The 23,402-nt window shown below is 41.3% G+C and overlaps 1 protein-coding gene across 5 annotated transcripts in view; it reads right to left on the bottom strand.

The window, feature by feature from the left end:
* Nucleotides 1-6,425: 6,425 nt before the first annotated feature.
* Nucleotides 6,426-23,402, bottom strand: part of D2HGDH (FAD-linked oxidases family protein) — a 37,248-nt gene continuing 20,271 nt past the window's right edge. For all 5 annotated transcript variants that reach the window (XM_078573663.1, XM_078573664.1, XM_078573667.1 and 2 more), the window contains 11 exons: nt 20,216-20,334; nt 18,729-18,824; nt 18,544-18,653; nt 9,336-9,416; nt 8,475-8,575; nt 7,843-7,951; nt 7,575-7,680; nt 7,400-7,485; nt 7,201-7,326; nt 6,787-6,883; nt 6,426-6,641 (listed from right to left, as the gene is read on the bottom strand). In XM_078573663.1, the coding sequence (XP_078429789.1) occupies nt 6,788-6,883; nt 7,201-7,326; nt 7,400-7,485; nt 7,575-7,680; nt 7,843-7,951; nt 8,475-8,575; nt 9,336-9,416; nt 18,544-18,653; nt 18,729-18,824; nt 20,216-20,334 (1,030 nt within the window). In that variant the 3' untranslated portion in view covers nt 6,426-6,641; nt 6,787. The remainder of the gene's footprint in view (nt 6,642-6,786; nt 6,884-7,200; nt 7,327-7,399; nt 7,486-7,574; nt 7,681-7,842; nt 7,952-8,474; nt 8,576-9,335; nt 9,417-18,543; nt 18,654-18,728; nt 18,825-20,215; nt 20,335-23,402) is intronic.

Raw genomic sequence — 23,402 nt, forward strand, 5'->3', positions numbered from 1 at the left:
GATCCGTACGAATCCCTGAATGGTATTATACCGAACTGTCAATCAGGTTGATTCACATCAAGGTTGTGTAAGTGGTCCTTAGACCTGAGACACCAAAGATGTCTTCTGAATGGACGGTTGTACTTTGGCTACGGCCAACGAGTCTCTAATAATGCGATTCTAAACGGTTTTAGTTCGGGTACATCAAGTAGTTCACGAAGCCGATTGAGTGGTCAAGATGGGATCATCCACCCTCGGTATAAGAGGTGACAGCTCAAGGAAGATGATGTGATGAAGTCCTAGGCCAAGGCAGTAAAATATCAGAGAAGAGTTCTCCGATGATTTCCGAAGGCATCAGTACTAACTCGGATGATCAATTAGGGTTTGATAGTTGACCATACCCTAAGTCGTCCAAGGAGCGTCAAGTGGATGAGGGATTATACATACACGGTAACCGATCACTGATAAGCCGAAAAATCACGTAAAATTACGTGGTCGTTGCGCTTTTTAGACTTATGCAATAAATTTATAATTCCCTTAATTACTAAATAAGAATATAGAGCAAGCAAGGGGTCGATCCGCAAGGAGGCAACAATTCAGAATTTTCAAACAATTTTTATGAATCAAGTCAAGTAATTTTGAATTTTGCAATATTTAATTCAATTAATATTAAATAATATTCTTAAAATAATCAAAATTAAGTAAAACTTAATTTTGATTTCGGTCAGATAATTCCAGATAAGAATACTATTATTATTTTAAGCTCATAAAAATATAAATTATTAATTTCCCAATTTAATAAAATTTATAATAATTTTCAGAATTAAAATTGGGAATTTAATAATCAAGAAAGTGATTTTTGAATTGGAGTTCAAAATGGATGAATTTTCGGTTCAAATTTTATTTTTGGGTTTTATATATTAAATTAAATTGTAAACAATAAAAACCAAATCTAGAGAGAAAAAATCAAATTAACCTAGAGAGAAAGTGAAGAAATTGGGGAAAGCCCCAATTTCGACCCTAAATTAAAAATGTAATGAAGCAGAAATGTCCTAAAATGATTAAGAATTAATTATCAAAAGTCAGATCTCGAATCCAAATCAAAAGAAGTGCTGATGCATTCAAAACATGAATCTAGGGCATGTACATTTCGCCCATGCCAAGCGTTTTGAATCGTTCTAGAAGATGATCAAATACAATTCAGAAACTTACAAATTTGATAAAGAGATCCAGATCTGACGACTTCCAGAATGCCTCCTGTGTCCTTCCTGGCCAATTGCTTGGGGAGAGCCTCCAAAAGTCATTTTCGCCCTTTTCCAGACCTCCATTTAAAGATCCAACCGTCTGGATTGTAGAGGGGGAAAAGACGAACCTACCCTCAAAATTTCAGCCCAATCGGACATGTAGATCTCAAGATATCAAGGTTTTAGTGAGAAAAAATCTGAGCCGTTGGATTTATTTATCTCTCCTCCAATAAGCTTGGAAATGGCGCGTTTTGATTAGCTAGCATGATTATTTCTCGTTTTCCGCTTTCTCGGATCACGCCCTGACACGTTGTTGTGCGCGTCGTCCGCCTGCAATCATTGGCAAGTGATTTCGTCATTTGAACGGCTAGGAATTCTCCACGTCACCCTGAAATAATAAAAACAAAAGAAAAGGACAAAAGGTCTTTTTTAAAAAAATATATATTTTTTTTATTCTCTTAGCCGTAATCTTTGACCATTCTTCTCTCTTTTATTTTAAATCATAAGCCGCTATTCTTCTCTCTCTTCTCTCTTTAAATATTTTAAATCATAGCCACTTATGTTGACTATTCTTCTCTCTCTCTTCTCTCTTTTATATATTTTAAATCATAGCCGCTTATGTTGACTATTCTTCTCTCTCTCTTCTCTCTATTTATTATATAATAATACCACTCATTCTCTCTCTCTCTTTATTCTTATTTAAATAAATATATCCATTTATTCGCCCGGGCGAATGACGTGGATACTCCTTAGTAAATATTTAAATATATTATAAATGCCAAATACATAATATATGTGTTATTTAAATATGTAAAAATCATTTCTTGGCTATATAATGGTCAAAAAATTATATAAAAATATGGAAAATTCCAGAAAAATCATGGAAACACTTACCAACCTTTAGCCAAGTATTTAAAACCCTGTAAAAAATATTTCTTCACTGAAATGAAGTTAAATTCCATAAAAAATGATAAAAAATCAGAATTAATAATAAAATGAAAGGTTAAATGATCTATCTTTATTTTAATATGATAACATGGAAATATAGTCATTAAAACACATAAATATAATATAAAATTCATTAATTAATCATGTTAATTTGCAAGTTATCAATCACTAACATGTTCCATGAGTGAGTTGATACACACTCCTTTGTATCTTCTAGGACACGAGGTGTAGCTTGGCACCCCACGTGTCGGAGTCTCGACCTATCGATTGGGTTAAATCAATCCAACATTAATTAATCTAGATGATGATATAGTTAATTAATTTGGAAGGTCAATAAAGGTTATTGGGCCACTGGAGTCGTTAACTAGACTGATACATGGGCCTAGAGGGTCACACGCAAATGGTCTTTTGGACATTGGAAGATATCCTTAACTTTTGGGGGTTTTATGAAAAATACCCACTTAGTATAAATAGGGGAAGGCCCTGAACAAAACTCACCCAGGCCAGAACTGTTCAGGTGCCTTTCCCCTTCTTCTCCCATCTCCCAACACCCCCTCTCCCTCCCCGATGTGATCGGGATGACGTAACGACGATGACGGAGATTAGACAGGGCTCGTCAATGAGAAAGAGGAGATACGACATGCCGAGGACCGCGTGGATACGTCTAGAGGCTGCACATGTGAGTAGCTTGACTCGGCTCACTTCGGGATCCAAGAAATCACAAATGCGATCCGTGGAAAGGTACATCATTTCAATGGTTTTTTTATGATGTTCGATTCACAAAAGTCTTCCACTGCGTATCATTTTGTTTTGTTCATCCATGTCAAGGCCCAGAGAACCCAACAGTTCCATAGTGTCGTTTGTATTTTCAGTATTTATTTTTTGTTTTAAAGGGGGTCCTATGCATATGGACCCCCTTAATGGACCCTCCCTAGGCGCCCATCTTGAACCCTTATATAAGGGAGATGAGGGCACCCTAGCTCGGTTAGACCAGAAATTATTTTTGAAAGTTTTGTTCACATTTTGGTCTCACGAGGAAGAAGAAATGAGAGGAGAAGAGAAAAGAAGAGGAAGGAGAGGGAAGGGAGAAGAAGGAAGAGAGACAAAAGGGATAGGAGGGGTCCACTTTAGCACTGCCGCCGCGCTCGTTAGCCGCCGCTAGCAGCCTGTGACGCGCAATCTTTGTCCCCTGGGCGTGCCCCCGTGTGCATTGTTCACGTCATGTGGGTCGCACGCTACAGCCAGTGCAGATGCGGCGTTGACCACAACGCAACAGACACACGGAACTTTGTGCCACCGCTGGGCACGTCCACGCACACGCTCGTACAAGACGTTCGCGCTGGTGGTCGTTGTTTGCGGTGCTTGTCCACCCTAAAGCTGCCAAAGCCACAGCGCTAGATCGCATTCTTCACCGTGTGTGACACCATGTTGACCACGCCCAGACCTGCTCGATGTGCGGTCATGTGATTGAACTGTAGAATGGTCCCGCGAACATCTTCAGCAGCTTGGCTGCCCACCAGACGGTCAGATGGATGCCATCAGTCCAGTCTGAGTCACCGGACATACCCACAGATACCTTTGCTGCATGCCCGCACTGCTGGACAAACCCCACTTTTGCCGAGCTGCTCGTCACATGTCTAGCTGCCCGCTGCATCGCACCGACAACACCCAGTGCCCCTATCCCTGCAACACCACCACAACCATTGTTCAATCGACTAGTTGGTCGACCCAACGTAATGGTGGGCGAGCGAGAGGCTACATAGGCAGCGGCCGTGTGCAGCAATCGTATGCGGCGAGGTGACGATGCAGGTAGGGAGGCCTCCTCTTGACGGCGTCAGTGGCGGCACACGGCGGCGACAGCTTTGGCTGAGAGGAGAGTAGGGCAAACTTCTCTTAGAAGAATAAAACTTCATTTTCAAAAGAAAATTCACAGAGTAATTCAGTACAGCATTGGCCTATGTATAGGCCTTGGAGAAAAGAGAAAATTGAAACTAACTTCAAAATTCAAATCTAATTTCAATGACGCTCGGATCCTGAGTCCGAAGTTGGTATTGGCGATGTGTCAGGAAACGAGGCATCTCCTGCAGTAGTGGTGTAACGTCTGGTGATGGTGTGTGGTCGTGTGTGTCACCACATAGTGATCCTTATCTTCATACATTCATAATAAATTGAAAATTTTCGTGCCTAAAACTGAATTTCATAATTAGTATGAAACATTACATAAATTCCTATGAATTTTAATTTTGTGCAATAGAATTCAGTAATACCATATTATTGGATTTACATAAAGTGTCAGTGGCTTTGTTAATTGGGCATCCGTCAGGGGCAGATTGTTGAGCAGGTAGTGGAATCAGTCGTGGATCAAGTCAATTGTATAATGGAGTGGATCATGGCGCAAATCACAAAGAAGATCTCAGAGTAGGTTGCAGAGTGGCTGCTCAATCAGGGATGGTAAAGAAAATGGCAGATTAAACTGAAGGCACATGTGGTTAGTCAACTTAGAGTTGAAATTTATATAGTGGATACATTTGTTCATAATATCAAGAAGATGTAATATACATGCTGACTTGATATAGTTGAATGACCAAATTTATTTCCATACATATGGATGGCTCCTGTCCAATTTTCTTAATCTAATGATAGACTTCAAGAAAATGGGCACTTCTGAAACATATATGACAGTTCAGGAAAAATCTGTTTCTTGGAAAACTAAGTTTGAGACAAATTTGTTGTGCATGAGGGCTTTACCACAGAGAAATCTAAGTGAACTGACACTGTAAATGCAGAGAAAGATATGTTTGTATCAAGGACTCTAGCATTCTTTAATTCTTCGGAACTTGAAATCTAAAATGGATACAACATTTACTTAGCTGCAACTAAGTTATTTTTTGTAGCCAACTTGATATCAGTTTCAAATATATACTAATATTTTGTCAAATTGCATTGTATTAATCATTTTTTCTCAACTTACAGTTATTCTAATGTTCCAAACTTGAAATATCTAGTTTGACTCCCCTTTCATATACAGTTCTTTGCCTAAAACAAACCGTGTCCACAATAAAATTTAAAGCTTCAAGTCACTGTGGAAGAAAATAAGACTAATTAAACAATAACTTTATCATATTCCCTGAGTGGTTTCATGTCATAAATCATTTGCATAAATTAGTCTTTAAAGCAAAACTGTGATCAGCATTTATTAATCCATCAGATGTCTGAAGGGGAAAGCTCTCCCCCTAACACCCATTTACATAACCCCTCTTCCAATTCCTATACTAATATGCAATACCACAGCAATCGGCGTGATCTGGTGGTTGACAGTGCATGTGCACTACCTTATAACTCTCCCTAACCGTACCCTCCCTGCATCTCTCCTTCATTTTCTAAAAGTGGAAGAATGATCCATCTACTTGTTTATTCAAAATCCTGCAAGTCTGAAACTAAAAAAAAAATTTGTTTGGTCTCAGTTCAAAGTTGTTCAGATTATGAAAACTTATTAATTTTGTTTGGTCAAAGGCAGTCCCCGTTAGGTTATTTTCTAATAATAAACCTTACATGTAAATTTCAAAGTTCACACCTAAACGTCAATGTTAATTTATGGTCATGATTGTTAGTTGCTGGGTTGATCATCAGTGAACCAACCAAAGGTGTGCTGGATTAGTTGGGACGGCCCATGAACCAACCAAAGGTGGACTAGCTTGACTAAGCCAAGAGGGTAAATCAAGGGTCAAATCAAGTTCTGCTTGGATAAGCCAACCTCTAAGGCCAGTAGAAAAGGCCCCTTTAGCCACCTTTATAACTTTTTTTCTGCCCATAAAGGTAATAATTTGAAATCATGTTACATGTATTTTCCAATAGATATGGCTAGTTGGGTTACCCAACCTGCTCAGGCCAGTAGAATAGGCCCATTTAGCCACCTTTATAAAAAAAAAATTCTGCCCCTAAAGGTACGAATTAAAAATTGTCTCGTGTTTTTCAATAGATATGCATATTATAATAAAAATTAATATTTAGAAAATATAACACGTCTGAATTGATCAAATTTGAATTAAAATATCGTACTTTTTATTTTGAAAAATTAGCATTAAATAAAAATTGGATTAGTTTGAGTAATCAGTTCCAAAGTTAATTACGGGAATGATTTGAATAAGATAGCGATGATTCCTTAGATACCAAATATGCATGAATCATTTAAAAAAAAAAATCATGCAAATTACTATGTAAATGATGAGAAAAAAGGGAAACTAAATTACGGTATGAAAACAAACAAAACAACATTTATTAAATGGAGATTAACTCATATTCAATGTGATGCAAGTTGAATCTTAATAATAACTTCAAATAATGTCAAACTTTCCTTCTGGCCTGTTAATATAGTGACGCTGATAGGAACCCAGCCTCCCAGGACCCTTTCTATGATGCGAGGACGATGGGTTGTTTGTTGCAGCCAGAACAGCGTAGCCCAGAGCCGATCTTTGTCGTTGTTTTAAAGGCGAACATAAGATTAAGAATATGGTTAGGGTTATTCAAGAAAATAAAAGTAGTAATATCATGAATCAAGAGAAGGGTTAAGGGAAGAGCTCTTCTGAGAGGTATTCAAAAGTTTAACTTCAGATACCTCAATTGGGGAGAACCAGGGATGACGGCAGCACTTTGTATGGGTTTAGTATTCCTTTAGGATCTAATAGTCTCTTAACAGCAGCCATTAGATTCACCTGATAACATCATCAGGTCAGACTGTCATTTCTCAGCCAGCACACCTTAACCCCGATAATCAAATTAAATAAAAGCATTTGCTCTGCATTAACCACCGATATCCTACTCACTATGTCAGATGCCATGAATAAGAACAAATATAAGCTCTATATTCTATGGTAGGTCTAAATACATTTGCCTGTCATCAAATTCCTAAGTTTGAATTTATTTTTACCATAATCCTGACAAATAATATAAATATTTATCTCTAACAACAGGGCCAACTAATGAAATAAAAAAAAGCTATAAGAATGAGTTAAGGTTCAGAATGGCTTACAGCTTCGGGAGTCTTGCTGTAGTAGATTTTGTCGGCTTTCATTACGCCAAGACCATGCTCTGCGCTGATGCTGCCTCTATTCGCAGCTGTCCATTCGTACACAAAAGGTTCGATCTTGGACAAAACCTGCCAAATTTTGGGAGAAAAATCAAGGACTAAATTTCTCCCTAAATAAGTGAAAATGGGGTGATGATTGTACCTCATCATCATATGCCGCAGTGGAGATGTTCAGATGCAAGTTGCTGTCACCAAGGTGCCCATAACCAAGTACCTTGGCCGAGTGACCTGGATAATAAATTGGACTTGTTTTTTTCTCTTCTTTTATCCTCTTTTAGCCGAAAAATATAGAAAAAAATGTTTAGTTGAGAAACTACCGAGTCGAGTTCTCATTGCTTCAACAATGTCATAAAGCTTCTGAATGGGAATTGAAAGGTCATACTTGTAAACGGCCCCGGCTTTGACCAGTGCTTCTGTTATTCCCTGGAGAAATAAACGATTATCAGATGTTGTTCTAACTTTGGTAATCCATCAACTTATGAAGATGACAGCAAAACTTGGGTTATCAACCGAAGCCAGATTTTTAGTGCAAAATAAATGAGAGGAAAGACGACTGCAGACAGGAGTTATCAGTAAATGTCAGACCTCACGCAATCGCCAGAAGGAGAGTGTCTGACTCATGTCTTGAGCAATCACTCCATCATCAATGAGACCCTTTTCCATAGACTTGCCCAAAAAAGTCTCTAATTTAAGCCTATATAAAGGGAAAATAAATGCAGCAGTCTGTAAAATCCTTCTATTGTTCAGAAAAATACATATTTTTAGATGACCGATGGGGTGCAATACAGTCAAACATGATTCATGCGCCATGGTATGGACAGCAAATAATTTTGATCTGTACACGGGTTCAAAGTAAAGATAATTGAATTGACCCTCAAATTATTTGATTATTCAAGACAGATTGCTTTTGGATAACATCTGGACCCTCAAATTCACAACAAATAATTTGGAATATTGAAAATGTTATTAAGGAAAAATAAATGAACTGATGAGAGAGATCCTTTGATTGTTAAGAATAGAAATATTTTTAGATGACATGAGCGCACAGTCCCACCAAGAACTTACCTGACGACTAATCAATTCAAATGAGAGAGACTCACCATAAAATAAAGTAAAAGACAGGAACTCCATACAAAGGCAGTCTCCACCGGGAGAAGCCCCGTAAATACAGCAGAGGAAAATACGGAAAATCAGATCTCAGAAGTGACTAAACTTACTTGTCAGAAGATTCGTCACTGCCTGTTGTTTCAATGAGAACATAAAAGTCGTACATTGATGATGAGAAAGGATTTCGGACACCCTCTAGGTGATTCAGAACCTGAAACACAAAATATAAGATTTTTTATGGGAATATCATTTCTTTGCATTATCCTGATGATCTATGGTCAGTTGGGGAAAAATATGGTAATCAGTTGATCTTAATGATTAAGGAGCTGGGAGGTTTCAGAAACGTTCCCTTATGAAAAGAGTCACATGCAATATATTTCTTTCAATAGATTACGAAGACAACTTTACCGACAACCTAAAATTACAATGAAAATAAAGAATCATATCAAGGCCCTCTAATCAAGAGTACCAACGGCTTGTAGCTTATGTTTTCAACTCTTGGAATTGTTAATAGTCGACCAAAACTTCAGGAAATAGAGCATAAAAGTAAACCCACAGCCTTAATTCATAGTGCTTGTCTGCGAGGTTGGTCAACTAAATCATCAGTTTCCTTCTTTTCACTTGATTTGCTGAAAATTTGTCTTTCAACGACCGAACTTTCCACCTTTCTCTGATTCAAACTGGTCTGAATGCCTTGTGTTCCAAAGTTAAATCAAGAGAAAACAGCAATTTAAAATCTCGAAACAAAAACTTACAAAAAAGTGGAACTTACAATCATATCAACAGGTGAACTTGAGTTGCTTATTGCTGGATAAAAATTAGATGTTATAAAACTCTTTTTTTTAGAACCAAGAGACAACGTAGAAACCAAAGAGAAGAGAAAGTTTTAAAATGACATGAAGAAAATGAGAGAAAGATTACAAGACTAAGTGAAATTATTTGCATGGCAGATATGCACCAAAGACATGTACCATCTCCATGGAAGCGCAATCCATGAATTCAAATGCAGAAATGATCTCGCCAAGAGCTTTCCTTCCTTCCATTAATAATTTCTGCATCCCAGAAAGAATAGATAGGGTTAATAGGCAAGAGTTTGAGATAACACAAATTTTGAAGAATAGATGAAATTGAAAAAGTTCAAAAGAGGATGACTATCGATGATTCAGTACAACATAAAATCCGTAACATTCAGTGGATCCCCCAAATGAGAAGAAAACATTAGAGAGAAAGTTCTGGAAGTAAAACTGTTTAAGTAAAATGAATATGAATCTCTAGGACTTGGTTGTAAGATAGATGATGATGCCTTAAATTTAAATTTTTTAATTCCTGGCATATTTCTGCATAATCCAGGGTAGATTGGCCTCCATTTTTTGTGATATCAGGTGAAATTTCTTTACCAGGAAAAGATGGATTAAATATTGTTTCCAGTTGCTCAGAGAATTAAATACACGAAACATTTAAAATTTCATATGAGCCCCATCTGCTCAGAATTAAATAGTTTTTGCAGTTAGAAGATTGAAACTTCTGCTACGCCCCAGAGAGAGTGAAGGTCATTAGTTTTAGTGATCTGTAGGGCCAAATATTTGGCAATGTTCAGTTTTGCGCATCAGTCGATCGGTCTTTACCCAAGCAAATATTACAGTCAGAATTGGCTCATTTTTTTAGTAAGTTAATGATTATTTGTCTTAGATTGACTCATTAAAGCAAGCTGTTTAATACTTCACCGGACTAGACTTTGTTGAATCCAGACTGACTCAACTACGCAGTTAACATGATCCTAGTATATTCACGTTGGCTCAGATGAGAAAATTCTGCGTAGTGGTTACTGACTCGACAGTTCAGTGGGTGGATCTAATTTTACCTACATTGATACTCCAAGCTACTGAGCCTATCAAGACAACATGATGCCATCAGACAACATGATTAGGACTCAGCTCGGCGGCAAGTCTATCAGGACATCTATCCAGATCTTAAGTTTGAATCTGCACATCATGTGAACATACTTATGCTAGATTAGAGCACTCACTCAGACCAGGACAATCAATTTAAAGTCTTGGTTTTAAGCAGCGGTTTGGGTCACCAAGTTTGGTCATTCAACTCAGTAAAGTTGAAGCAACTGATGATATCTGATCAACATTAACACTGTTAAGTTATAATGGATCATTTGTTGAGTCCAAGTGGAATGCCACTTTTCAGCAAAAAGGAAGATTTCTTCTTCGGGGAATGAATTCAGTATTCCTCATCTAGTGGGGTAAGCCAATATGTGAAGAAGACATCAACTCCCCCTTGACACAAAGACCCTTTCATGCCAAATGGGAGCTATGGTTTAAGTGATATATCACATACCACTCCTCACACGGTTGCTGTTCATCCTTGCAGTGGGCCCCCTGACAATAAGCATGACCCATGCTTGCTCCCGTGGTCTGCTGCAACGGTTTCAGACCCGTAGCTTCCCAGCACGTATCCCTCTACTGCAGTATGCTGCTCGAGACTTTATATCAACCGTGCCAAATCTTTCTTTGCCTGCTTTGGGTTACCAACTAGGAGTCTATGCTCCAGGGCTTAGGGGACACCAATTGGAAATTTACCCAAAAGGAACTCATATGACAGTATCTAAAAAAATGGTATCAATCGAGAGAATGGAACACGCCTGCACCTACTGGTTGGACATTTATCGCAGTGTTTGATCAATGCTGCAGACCTGATTCACATGACGATCTTCTGTGCTCTTCTATGCAGTTGAGTTAAGGTCAACCCTTGGTTGACCCTCCGCTGTGTCCCGTGTTGAGCACTCCCTCCTTGGTCTGCATCTCACATAGACATCCCTTTGACTACTCTTGTATTTGAAGTAGGGACCATATCATTACCCCATCCACCAACTACCACCTTGTCCCCAAGGTGGAATCCTGGGAATTGCTGACGGATCAAAGAAACTGGCTTCCAGGAGGGTCTATAATGGGCAGGCCTTTCCACCTGTTTTCCACCCTTCCTGACTTTTCTCTGGCGTTCAGCACTTTTTGGGGTCGTACTGCCACTCCAGATTGGCCGATAGTTCAGATGGAATTTCTTGTGCAATTTCATTCGTACTCAATGCTCTCTTTAACTGCGAAACATGGAACACTGGGTGTAAGGAGCATCCTGCCGGTAGTTCTAACTCATAGGCCACTTCTCCCACTTTCTTGACCACAGGGAATAGTCCAAAGGATCTTGGGGACAAGTTTTCATTTACTCTTTTTGCAAATGACTTCATTTGATATGGCCTCAATGTCAGCTTTGAGATGATCTTGGAGAGGAACAGTCGTGAGACTTCTTGTTCCCCTTTGCTCCTCCACCTGTCCAAACCATAGCCGCCAAAAGAGAGAAACTCAACTAGAAAAATATGACGTATGTTTAACGTGACTTACCCGGTACTAATACTGTGTTACACTGATCGGGTCTCAAGATCTGATATGATGGATCCAGTTGAGTTTCTCTCTTTTGGCTATACACCAACCCATAAAAAGTGGTCAACTCTTAATGCAATTAAACCCATAAAAGGTGGGCAACTCTTAATGCAATTAAACCCATAAAAGGTGGTCAACCCTTCAAAGAAATCAATTGATATATCTGATATGAACCTGGATCTAGGTTCGTATCTGGAGGAGGTTGGAGGACGATGGGAGGTAGAAGTTCCCAGGGTAGAGAGGAGAATGGGAATGGTCAGGGGAAGGCCGAGCTGAGGGGGTAGGGATCGGCCGGGGACGAGCCGCCTGAAGACGCAGTGAGGTAGAGACAATCACAAGGACGGGGATTGTAGAGGGAGAGAGGGAGGACAGACTTAGATGTGGAGAGGGGAGACAAGAGTACTTCCTTCTTCTAACTTCTTGGCTGCCTTCCTAAAGGGAGGGCATCCCTATTTAAAGGGAAATACACAATAGCAAATGACTAAAACGCCCCTGTGGGCTAACATGACGAAATTACCCCAAGGATCCTATCAATATCATCCCAGATCTTCCGTTCCCTACCTTCTCCATTCCATGCAGTTGTAATTCCTCCCATTTCCGAATTTATTCTCCGAAACTATTGCATCACTGGAATATTCCGATCCTCTGAGGAATCCTCTAACAAGATCTATCATCATCTCATTCCAAAAGCCCTCTCAGCTACCAGCATCATAAGTCAGGTTACATCGGGGCTGAGGTGGGTTTTATGAATTGTTCATGTACTGGGTTCTAGGGCCACTTTCTCTCTCCAGTCTTTCATATCTTCTCCTCTAAATCTGTTAAATGATGTTTGCACGTTTCTTAGAGAAGTGTTTTCCGTATCTGTTAGTCCGACAGGCCCATTGGGCCCATCAAGAGATGACCGTTGGACTCCAACGGTCATCTTCCCTTGTTTGAGAGGCTATAAAGCCAATATAACTTTGTTGTAATGTGTGACTTTTTATGAGAATATATTTGTCTATTTTTTCCACGATCACTCTTCCTCAAAAAAATCTCCTTTCACCCTTCCGAGATAACATGGTATCAGAGCAAGGTTCATAGAAACCTTTGCTTCGAGGGATTAAAGGGCTGCAAAAGCACTCGGACGCTCTCCCGCGAAGATCGATCATTTGTCGGAAATCGTCCTCCCGCGGAAATCATTCTCCGGCGTTCCTTTTTTTTCTACGGAAATCGACTCTCTGGCGGGAACTGCTCTTCGGCGAAAATTATTTCGACTCTGGTAAGTACTTAAAGATTGCTTGATCATCTTGTTCGGTTTCGACGGAAATCATTCCGATTCCGGCCGTGAAACCGTCTTCTTGCGATCTCGGTCGCAAGTACTGAAGAAATGCGATCTTCTGTCGAACCCCTCCTCTCGACAAAAGTATCGTATTGGTGGGCCGTATCCATTCGGCGACTACTTTTTTTCTTCAAGAGGAGATTCAACAGAAAAGTGCCGTATCCATTCGGCGGAAATCGATTCGGCGACTACCCCTTTCTTTTTCTTCAGTTAAGTGCCGTATCCATTCGGCGGGGTTTTTCTGCGGGCCGTATCCATTCGGCGTATGTGTTTCCGTCTGGCAGTAATCACCAACTGCTCTGGTTGGTAATTCTCTCCTCGTCCAGTTTAGTTCACCAGTTGTAAAGACTTAATGGGAGGAAAAACCCGATCCAAGATGTTGGAAAGGGAATTAGAAACTCCAATCTCTACTACTAAAGAGGCTGATATTACAATCCAGAACAGTTTAATCTTACCCGATCTGGATATGAAATATAACGGGATTAATGGGCAAAAATGGGTTACTCTTGCTCAAAGATCCCTCAAAGGTGCATATTTGGGCAAACATCTAACGGAGGATGCCCCTTCAGAAGATGACCGAAAATTATATATTTGGGAGTCGGACGAAGCATTGATTGTAAACTGGATGATACGAAATATGGAAGAAGAACAAAGAGACGACTACCTCCTTATAGACTGTGTTCGGGATCTGTGGGAAGAGATTAATAAATCCTGTGCAGAAACCCACAGCGACTTCCGTGTCTTCGACCTCCGGGAGCAAGAAAGGACACTGAAGCAAGGCAGTATGTCCATATCCTCATATTCAGCAAAGCTCAAGGCTATCTGGAGGGAACTGGATCTCCTCTGGCCCACTGGAGATAAAAATTCACCATCCTACCTCCGAGAAGTAAAGTTCAGAACGCTTACCTTTCTGATGGGTTTAAATTCAGAATATGTAAATTTACGGAGTCAACTGCTACATCACGAAAGATTTCCGACACTAGCAGAAGCTATCTCCGAACTGCAAGGAGCAGAACGTCGAAGAAAATTAATATATAAGGATGAAGAGTCTACTACTCCTGCCTCTGTAGCTTACCTGGCTAAAAGGGGTGAGCCTCGGAATAATTCAAGTTCTGCAGCGCCTCCTCCACCGACTCCTAAAGCAAATACAAAAGAAGGTAATCCCCCAGAACCACTCATTTGTGGCTACTGCAGGAAGGAAAGCCACTTGAAAAAAGACTGCAGGAAATTGGCCTGGAAGGAGAAGCAGATCCGGAAAGGTCTCTGGGTGGCCAGAGACCAGAAAAAGGCCTATGTTGCAAGTGAAGGAGGAAATCCCTCCACCAAGAAGAGCAATGATGGGGGCGAAATTCAAAAGCTCATTCAATCTGAGATGAATAAAATTTTGCAGAAGATAAGCTCCACATCATTGGCCAGATCAGGTAAGCACTTTGCCTTCACTACCTACAATAATATTAGCCCCATAGCATCGTCTTGGATTTTGGATTCAGGCGCGACAGATCACATGTCACGCCAAAAATCCCTCTTTAAATCATATGAATTAGTTTCCAGTGATCATAAGGTTTTCACCGCTAATGGTGGGATTTTAAAAGTAGAAGGAAGAGGGACCATTTTTATCAAAGGAGTACTACTAAAGGATGTTTTACACGTACCTGAATTAAAAGCAAATTTACTTTCTCTAACACAGTTAGTTGTTGATATTGGATGGAGATTTATCCTTGATTCCGATTCCTGTTTTTTGTGCATAAAGGACACCAGGAAGAAGATTTCGTCTGTTAGACGGGAAGGGGGACTTCTTCTACTAGACGGCCTGGAGGAGGATGATAGCCAAAAGGTGGTCTACAACACCCAGAGTGAAGAGCGGGTCATCCTCCTCCATCGGAGACTAGGACATCCTTCATTTTCTCTTTTGAAACATGTATACCCCAACCTGTTTAAAAGAATTATTGTTGACAATCTGAGTTGTGAGTCTTGTCAATTTGCTAAACACAAAAGAGCCAGTTTTCCTGCCTCAAATCATCGATCTTCCGCTGCATTTGAATGTGTTCATAGTGATGTATGGGGGCCTTGTTCCACCACTGGCCTCTTCCAGCACAGGTGGTTTATCTTGTTTGTGGATGATTTCACTAGATATACGTGGGTATATCTCATGAAATCCAAATCTGAGGTCCCATCAATCATTAAACTCTTTTGCGAAATGATTAATACTCAGTTTAGCAAAAAGGTCAGAATGCTGAGGACTGATAATGCTAAAGAATATTTTTCTGGAGAAGTCAAAACGTATCTAGGAGATAACGGAATTGTGCATCAGTCCTCGTGTGTGAACACCCCTCAGCAGAATGGTCTCGCTGAGAGGAAAATTGGTCATATCATGTCTACGGCAAGAGCCCTTCTATTTCAAGGAAACTGTCCCAAACAATACTGGAGTGAAGCCGTTGCCACGGCCACACACCTTATAAATCGCACCGCATCCAGAACCTTAAATTTTTCTGCCCCGATTGATCTTATGTCTTCTGAATTTCCTCATTTATGTCTAAGGACTAATCTGCCAACCAAGATATTTGGTTGTATTGTATATGTACATGCTCACCATGCAGGAAAGTTGGATCCCAGGGCTCTCAAGTGTTTATTCCTGGGTTATTCGTCTACTCAAAAGGGTTACCGATGTTATCATCCCAGCTCAAGACGACTCTACATTACAGCAGACGCTTCCTTCGAGGAGGCAAGGATGTTTTATGATTCAGAGAGCAGGTCGGATGTAAACCTTGACTCTGTGGTGCTGGAACTTGGCGACAATGGGCCTCAGGAAATCTCCGTACCATCCAACATTGGTCAACAGCCTGCTGCAGATCCGATTTTCAGCCCGATTCAGGAGGAGGAACAGCCTGATGTCTCAGAGAGTATTCCAAGTAATGATGAAACAGTTTGTGAAGATATTCCTAGCAACAACGGCTGGTCTATTGCCGTTAGCAAGGGTGTTCGGGCATGCACACAGACAAAGCGGTATCCAATTGGCAATTATGTTTCATATACTCAGATTTCTCCTGAGTATAATAGAATAATTCAAGCACTAATGACCGTGTCGGTTCCAAAATCAGTCAACGAAGCCATGTCTTCCACTGAATGGAAGAACACTATGGATGAGGAAATGGAAGCACTTGAGAGAAATGGTACGTGGGAAATGGGACCTCTCCCAGCTGGAAAAAAGGTGGTCGGCAGCAGATGGGTTTTTACTATTAAATATCATTCCGATGGCTCAATTGCAAGATATAAGGCTCGCCTAGTTGCACGCGGATATACTCAGTCATATGGTATTGATTATAATGAAACTTTTGCCCATGTTGCCAAGTTGAATACAATTCGAGTCTTAATTGCTTTGGCAGCATTATTTGATTGGAAGTTGTATCAATACGATGTCAAGAATGCTTTCCTACATGGAGAATTGGAAGAGGAGGTGTATATGTCACCACCTCCTGGGTATTCTTTAAGTAAAAATTTGGGCGATGTATGTCACCTCAAGAAGTCCTTATATGGTCTCAAGCAGTCCCCTCGGGCCTGGTTTGGAAAATTTTCCAAAACCATGCTTTCTGCCGGATTCTTTCAGAGTGAAGGAGACCACACTTTATTCATCAAGCATAGTTCCCAAGGGAAAATAGCCATTCTTATTGTATACGTCGACGATATTATAATCACAGGCAATGATGTGGGCGCAATTCAGCGTCTTGAGGCACATCTTACCAGCTCATTTGATATTAAAGCACTCGGCCTCCTTACATACTTCTTGGGAATCGAGGTGGCATATTCTAAGACTGGAATCATATTGTCACAGCACAAGTATATCCTTGATCTATTGAGGGAAACAGGTAAATTGGACTGTCGTCCAGCTGCTACTCCTGTCGACATCAACGTCAAGCTGAAAGCTGAACAGCATGACAAAGATGCCCCGGTGAACAAGACGTCTTTTCAGAGACTTATTGGAAGATTGTTATATCTCAACCATAATCGACCGGATATCGCATTTGCTGTTAACTCACTGAGTCAGTTTATGAGTGACCCCCGGGAGTCACATCAAGGAGCAGCAGATCGCATTCTCGCTTATCTTAAAGGCTCTATTGGGCAAGGCCTACTGTTTCGGAAGGGAGGAGAACCTAGTGTAGTCCTCTAGTCGGTCCACCTCGGGTTATTGCAGCTTCATTGGAGGTAACCTGGTTACCTGGCAAAGTAAGAAACAGAAAGAAGTCTCCCTCTCAAGTGCTGAGGCTGAACTTCGTGCCTTGAAGAAGGGCGTTTGTGAGGGCATGTGGCTCAAACACATTTTACAAGACTTACATCTATTTCCTGGTACGGGGATACATCTTTATTCCGACAGTAAATCGGCCATTGCCATGGCCAAGAACCCAGTCCAACATGAACGGACCAAGCATGCCCGGGTAGCAAGACACTACATTAAGCAAAGCATCAATGATGGGTTTATTGTTTGTTCCCCACTACATCCCCACTTTGGAGCAAGTTGCTGACGTTTTCACCAAGGGCCTCCCTGGCCCACACTTCCAAGCGTTGGTGTCCAAGTTGGGCATGTTCAACATCTATACCCAACTTGAGGGGGGGTGTTAGTCCGACAGGCCCATTGGGCCCATCAAGAGATGACCGTTGGACTCTGATATGAACCTTCCTAAAGTATACAAAAGAAGAAATAAATCTGTGTTGAAAAGTGGCAGTTATGACAGTTATAATGGCCTTCCATCATTAGGATCTGTTGGAGCACGAATTCAGCATAACAACCTAACTGAAGCATCTGAAGAAGCACAACCAACTGTGGCATCCTTTCATGAAGAATCCAGAGGTGGCATCCAACAGACACCACCTTTGGATATGTTCCAAGAAGACAACTGAAGACATAACTGTTTAAAGTAGGATAGTATAAATAGGTGTACTTATGTATGTATGCAGAGGAAGAATCCTCACTAGAAGAAGTGGGGAGGTTTTCCTAAGGCTCTTAAGTCAACCTTAAGAGATTGGAAGGTGTGGGTCGTCCTGTAAGATAACTTGTAACCAAGGTGTGTGTACGTGTATTCTGAAATTGTGTTCAATATATCAAAGTGTGTACAATTACTTAATTCGAATTGTGTCACTCATAGGAGACTGTATCAGACTCCAACGGTCATCTTCCCTTGTTTGAGAGGCTATAAAGCCAATATAACTTGTGTTGTAATGTGTGACTTTTTATGAGAATATATTTGTCTATTTCTTCCACGATCACTCTTCCTCAAAAAAATCTCCTTTCACCCTTCCGAGATAACAGTATCTTATACTCTGGCCAAAAAGCCCAATATTCTCATCATCACATCTCAACATTTTACAAATAGGCTCTTTAACCATCTACTTGGTAGATATTTGGAAAAAAAAAGTAAAACATACCTGGCAGCTAAGGTAATCTCTGCACCCGAGAAATACGAGATTGGTTGATGCCAACAGTGGCGGAGTTAGCACAGAAACTTTGGTTATAATTCCCAAAGTACCTTCACTTCCTACAGAAAATTCAAATTTTAGATCCTCTCATTTTTCATATTGTTTCATGCAGAAATTAGCCACCAGATTTATACCAATGAACAGTTGTTTCAAGTCATAGCCTGTATTGTCCTTGCGCAATGTACTGAGCATGTCTATTACAGAGCCATTTGCTAGGACTACTTCAAGCCCTGACAAGGAAAATAAGAATACCCAAAACAAGCGTTATAACATGCAAAAAGTGCTTCTCATCGATTTTTGTGCAATATAATTGGGGGATCAAATCTCAATATACTAAAATTATAATTCTCGAAATGAAATTCACACTCTCTGGGAAATAAGTAAACCAGACTTAACCAGAAATATTTTAACACCAATTGATACGGCCCCAATTTGAGACCAGATCTCGCACGATGTAATGCTCCGACGGGAATTGTAATTCAGTAGAACTCAAGTTCATTAGATTGACGTTTGAGAAGAGCAGAGAGGGAGAGATGTTCCCGGGATTAAGAGAAGAACGGGAATTGTAGGAGTAGGGGGGCCGAGCAAGGAAGGTAGGGATCGGCCAGGGACACGCCGCCTGGAGATGCAATGAAGCAGAGACGATCACAAGGAAGGGGATCGTGGAGGGAGATGAAGCGTGGGATATAGAAGAGACGAGAGGGAAGGGAAAACCAACTATCACTTTAAGAACCAAACATTCAGCCTGCCCCCATCAGAAGCAGGGTTGTGCTATTTAACGGGACATGAATGGAAACATGACGAGGACGCCCTCAACACGGCCCAGGAAACCTATCACCAATCAGCACAATCCTCTTGGCAAAATGTCTCCAAACTAATTGTCTTAATTTAAGTTGTCCACAGTATATGAACCCAATAACCATACACATGATACATACGATTTTGATCAAGCAAATATAGATATACGACCTATGAAAAGTAAGACTAAAACGTTAAAATAAATCTTCTGCACCTGATAAATTTGTTTCCTCTTTGCATTAATCATATAAATAACGTGGGGAATTTTTTCCTTTTTAAAAAAATTAATCTGAGGCAAACTTTGTAATATAATAGTTCTGTGCAGAAACATGCCACCAAAGAGATCTTCACTGGTATGATAAGAAAGTAGGAGTGTACTATTCACAAATCCTGAGAAACTTCATAAGATACAATTGTGAAATCAAAAAGGAATGCAAACATGCCGTGAACTAAAAAATGTCTCAGACAGGTTATCAGTTTCAAAAGGAACAAGAACAAGTACTATTCTCTGAAACTTAAATTATACCTTGAAGTTTTAATGACAATGAAATAAATCTTAAATTATATTCTGATGACAAAATCTACCCAAGATTTTAGTCATCAAAATGATTAATAAAGAATCTTACTTCAGCATACCATGCAAGAAATTGCATCAAGTACCAAAGGACAGTGTTTAGATTCAGCATTTGATGCATCAACTGGAAACATTGAAAAACTAGACTAAAATGGATCTTATATAGCATTATCAAGTTAAAGTGGAGTCGTATCTAGAGGAGTCATTCTTCTTAAATGAAGGTTTGAGACAACGCATTTGTGTATCTACCAAGAATATTCCCATGAAGAGACCCATAACGAAGAAACCTCAGGCCACCAGCATTTGTTGAGACATTGCCACCGATTTGACAACTTCCCTTTGCACCCAGGTCAAGAGGCATGATAAATCTGAAGGGATGAAAAACATCAATTGTAGACTTTTATACTTCAAAAGAAAATGGTAGAGTTTCGATAAAAAGAAATAAAGATAAAACACACATCACTGGATTTTTGGGATTTAAATGACCTGAGGCTACTGAAGCGAGAATCCATACTGAAACTAAGATGGAAATATTTAGAATGTTTTGAATAAACAAGCGAAGTCAATGATTCAGCAACAACAGATATATTACCAATATTTGGAGGACAGAAATATCAGACATGGTTGTAGAAGAAGCAGAAGAGCTGGAGTTAGTCTGACGCTACTCATTTTCAGAAATTCCTTCCAAATTTCTAATTGAAGTTCATAATTCTCTGAAAGAGTCTTCACCAGGAGAATGGATTTCTAAATGGCTCTCTAAGCTCCTGGGCTACCGGTTCTCAATACAGTACCTGGTCGGCCATTCGAACATGGTCGCGGACGCTCTGTCCCGCCTGCTGCAGCACAATGACCTCACTCTCGGGGCTGTCTCGAGTTCTAACAGGGGTGACCTACCGGCAATTCGTCACGAAGTGTCCTAGGACCCCAAGCTTTCTGCCATCGTCCGCAACATCAACGCAGGCCACACAGCCCCACCTCACTTTACCATCTCTAAAGATATGTTGCTTTATGGTGGCAGGGTAGTACTCCCCAAATCCTCCACTTTCATTCTGCTCATCATAAGCGAGTTCCACAACACGGCCGTGGGGGGACACGGGGGTTTCCTCAAGAATTACAAGCGCATCCACCCGCAGTTTTTGGAAGAGAATGAAGCATGACATCAGATGCTTTGTCAATGGATACCATGTTTGCCTGCAGAACAAGGCCTCCCATCTCGCCCCTGCGGGACTTCTACAGTCTCTTCCCACTCTGACGCATATCTGGGAAGACATTTCGATGGACTTCGTTGAAGGTCTCCCCAAGTCCAACAGCCTTGACAAGATTTTGGTGGTGGTGGATCACCTCGGCAAGTACGCACACTCTCTGGGCCTTCGTCACCCCTTTTCCGCCAAGGAGGTGGCCGACAGATTCACCCGGGAGGTCATCAAGCTACACGGGACACCTACCACCATCATCTCTGATCGCAGCAGCGTCTTCATGAGCAGCTTCTGGCGAGAGTTACATGCCCTCCAAGGCACCCAACTCCACAGCACCGCATAACAACCGGAGACAGACGGGCAAACGGAGTTGGTCAACTGCAGCCTTGAAACTTACCTCCACTGTTTTGCAGGGATCAACCACGCCGCTGGAGTCTTTGGACACATTGCGCAGAATTTCAGTTACAACACTTAAAACCACTCTTCTATCCACATGACTCTTTTTGAAGTGGTTTACGGGAGGCCACCACCCACCCTCCTCCGCTACGGGTCATCGCCCTTCCCCCTTGATGACGTCAATCGCCTCCTATGCGACCGGGATGCCCATTTGGACCTCCTTCATCAGCACTTGGACAACACCAAGGCCACCATGAAAGCCCAGGCCGACAAGCACCACCACCCTATGGAATACCAGGTTGGCAATCTTGTCTATCTCAAACTTCGGCCCTACCACCTCCAATCACTGGCCAAGCAGCCCTTTGAAAGCTCTCTCCACGCTACTTCGGCCCATACCCCATCAGCAAGCGCCTCAGGTCTGTCGCCTACCACCTTGACCTCCCAGGGGACGCCCGGATCCATCCAATCTTTCATGTGTCCCACCTCAAGCGTGCTGCCCTCAACAACAGGCCTCCACAACCGCTTCCTCAGATTCTCATCAAAGACCGTACGTGGCATGTCATTCCCTCCGAGATTACCGCCTTCCCTCCCTCCGTGGCGGGCTACCAACTACTCACCCATTGGAAGAGACTCCCGGAACTTGGAAGCTTCATGGGAACTCTCCTCCACCCTTCATGATCAGTTTCCTTCTTTCCAGCTTGAGGACAAGCTGGCCAAGATAGGGGGGAGTATTGATATGATCCAGCAGCAGGTCTACGTTCGGCGGAAAGCCCGAGTCAGGCCCATTACACAAGACCCGGCTCAACCCGCACCATATCCTACTTAAAGGCCTCACTTGAGGCAGTCAGGGGGGAAATCGCACAGTAAGCTTATCCTCTCTCCCTCTCATCCTCCCTTCTCCTCCCATTAGTCGTGACCTTCTCTTCTGTGGTTCGTAGGTTGGTGTTCCCGGTCTGGTCGAGCCTACGACTTCTCTCCGGCAACCATTCCCGTTTCTCTTCTCTCCACCCAGGGAACTCCTCTTCCAACTCTCTCGTTATCGTTCTGTTCATCTCTCCTCCTGTTACGGCTACTCTCAGAATTTTTCTGTTATTTCATTGAACTAGTGGCATTACATTAGACCCTTGATCTGTCCCTGTTTCCGGGAACGTATAATTGTAAGAGAAGCAGAGGAGCTGGAGTTAGTCTGGACGCTAATCATTTTCTGAAATTCCTTCCACATTTCTAATTGAAGTTCATAATTCTCTGAAAGAGTCTTCGCCAGGAGAATGGATCCAAACATCAAAATCTGATTAGGGAACTTTTCCAGCATGAGCCAACCAGTATATGACAAGGGTGGATGCCTCCTCAGAGAAGTCCTGAGACTCTTGACAGAATGGAGTGCACAGGGGCAGAAGTGGGGATGGCTCTTTGCGGTGCTCTGGGCAATACGGCTGCACCACAAGTAAGTCATGTTCAAAGGATGAGAGTGATCGCTGGTCGGGCATAGTGCACGATGTGGAGACCTTGATCTCTGTTTGGTTTAGAGAGAGGTGAACGGAGGGTGTGGGAACCCGTTGGGTCAAGGGTGTATTTTTTAACTTTCTATTAATTACTCATATAGAGAGAGAGGATAATTGATCTGGGGCGACCAATGCCCCACTTAAAAAAAAATCACTTCTTCGGTTTAGAGAGGCCTATTTTGAAATTACATAGAACCTGAAAATGCATTTGCTGTGGGAATCAATAGGAAATGTTGTGCACAATCCAAGAGAAATTTGTTTCAAGTTCCCTATTAAGATATCGGACAAAAGTATACAAGTGAACCGGTCTCTTGCATTGATCAAAATATGCACATTCAGCAG

This window comes from Wolffia australiana, chromosome 4 (assembly GCF_029677425.1).
Source record: "Wolffia australiana isolate 7733 chromosome 4, ASM2967742v1".
NCBI classification, from domain to species: Eukaryota; Viridiplantae; Streptophyta; class Magnoliopsida; order Alismatales; family Araceae; genus Wolffia; species Wolffia australiana.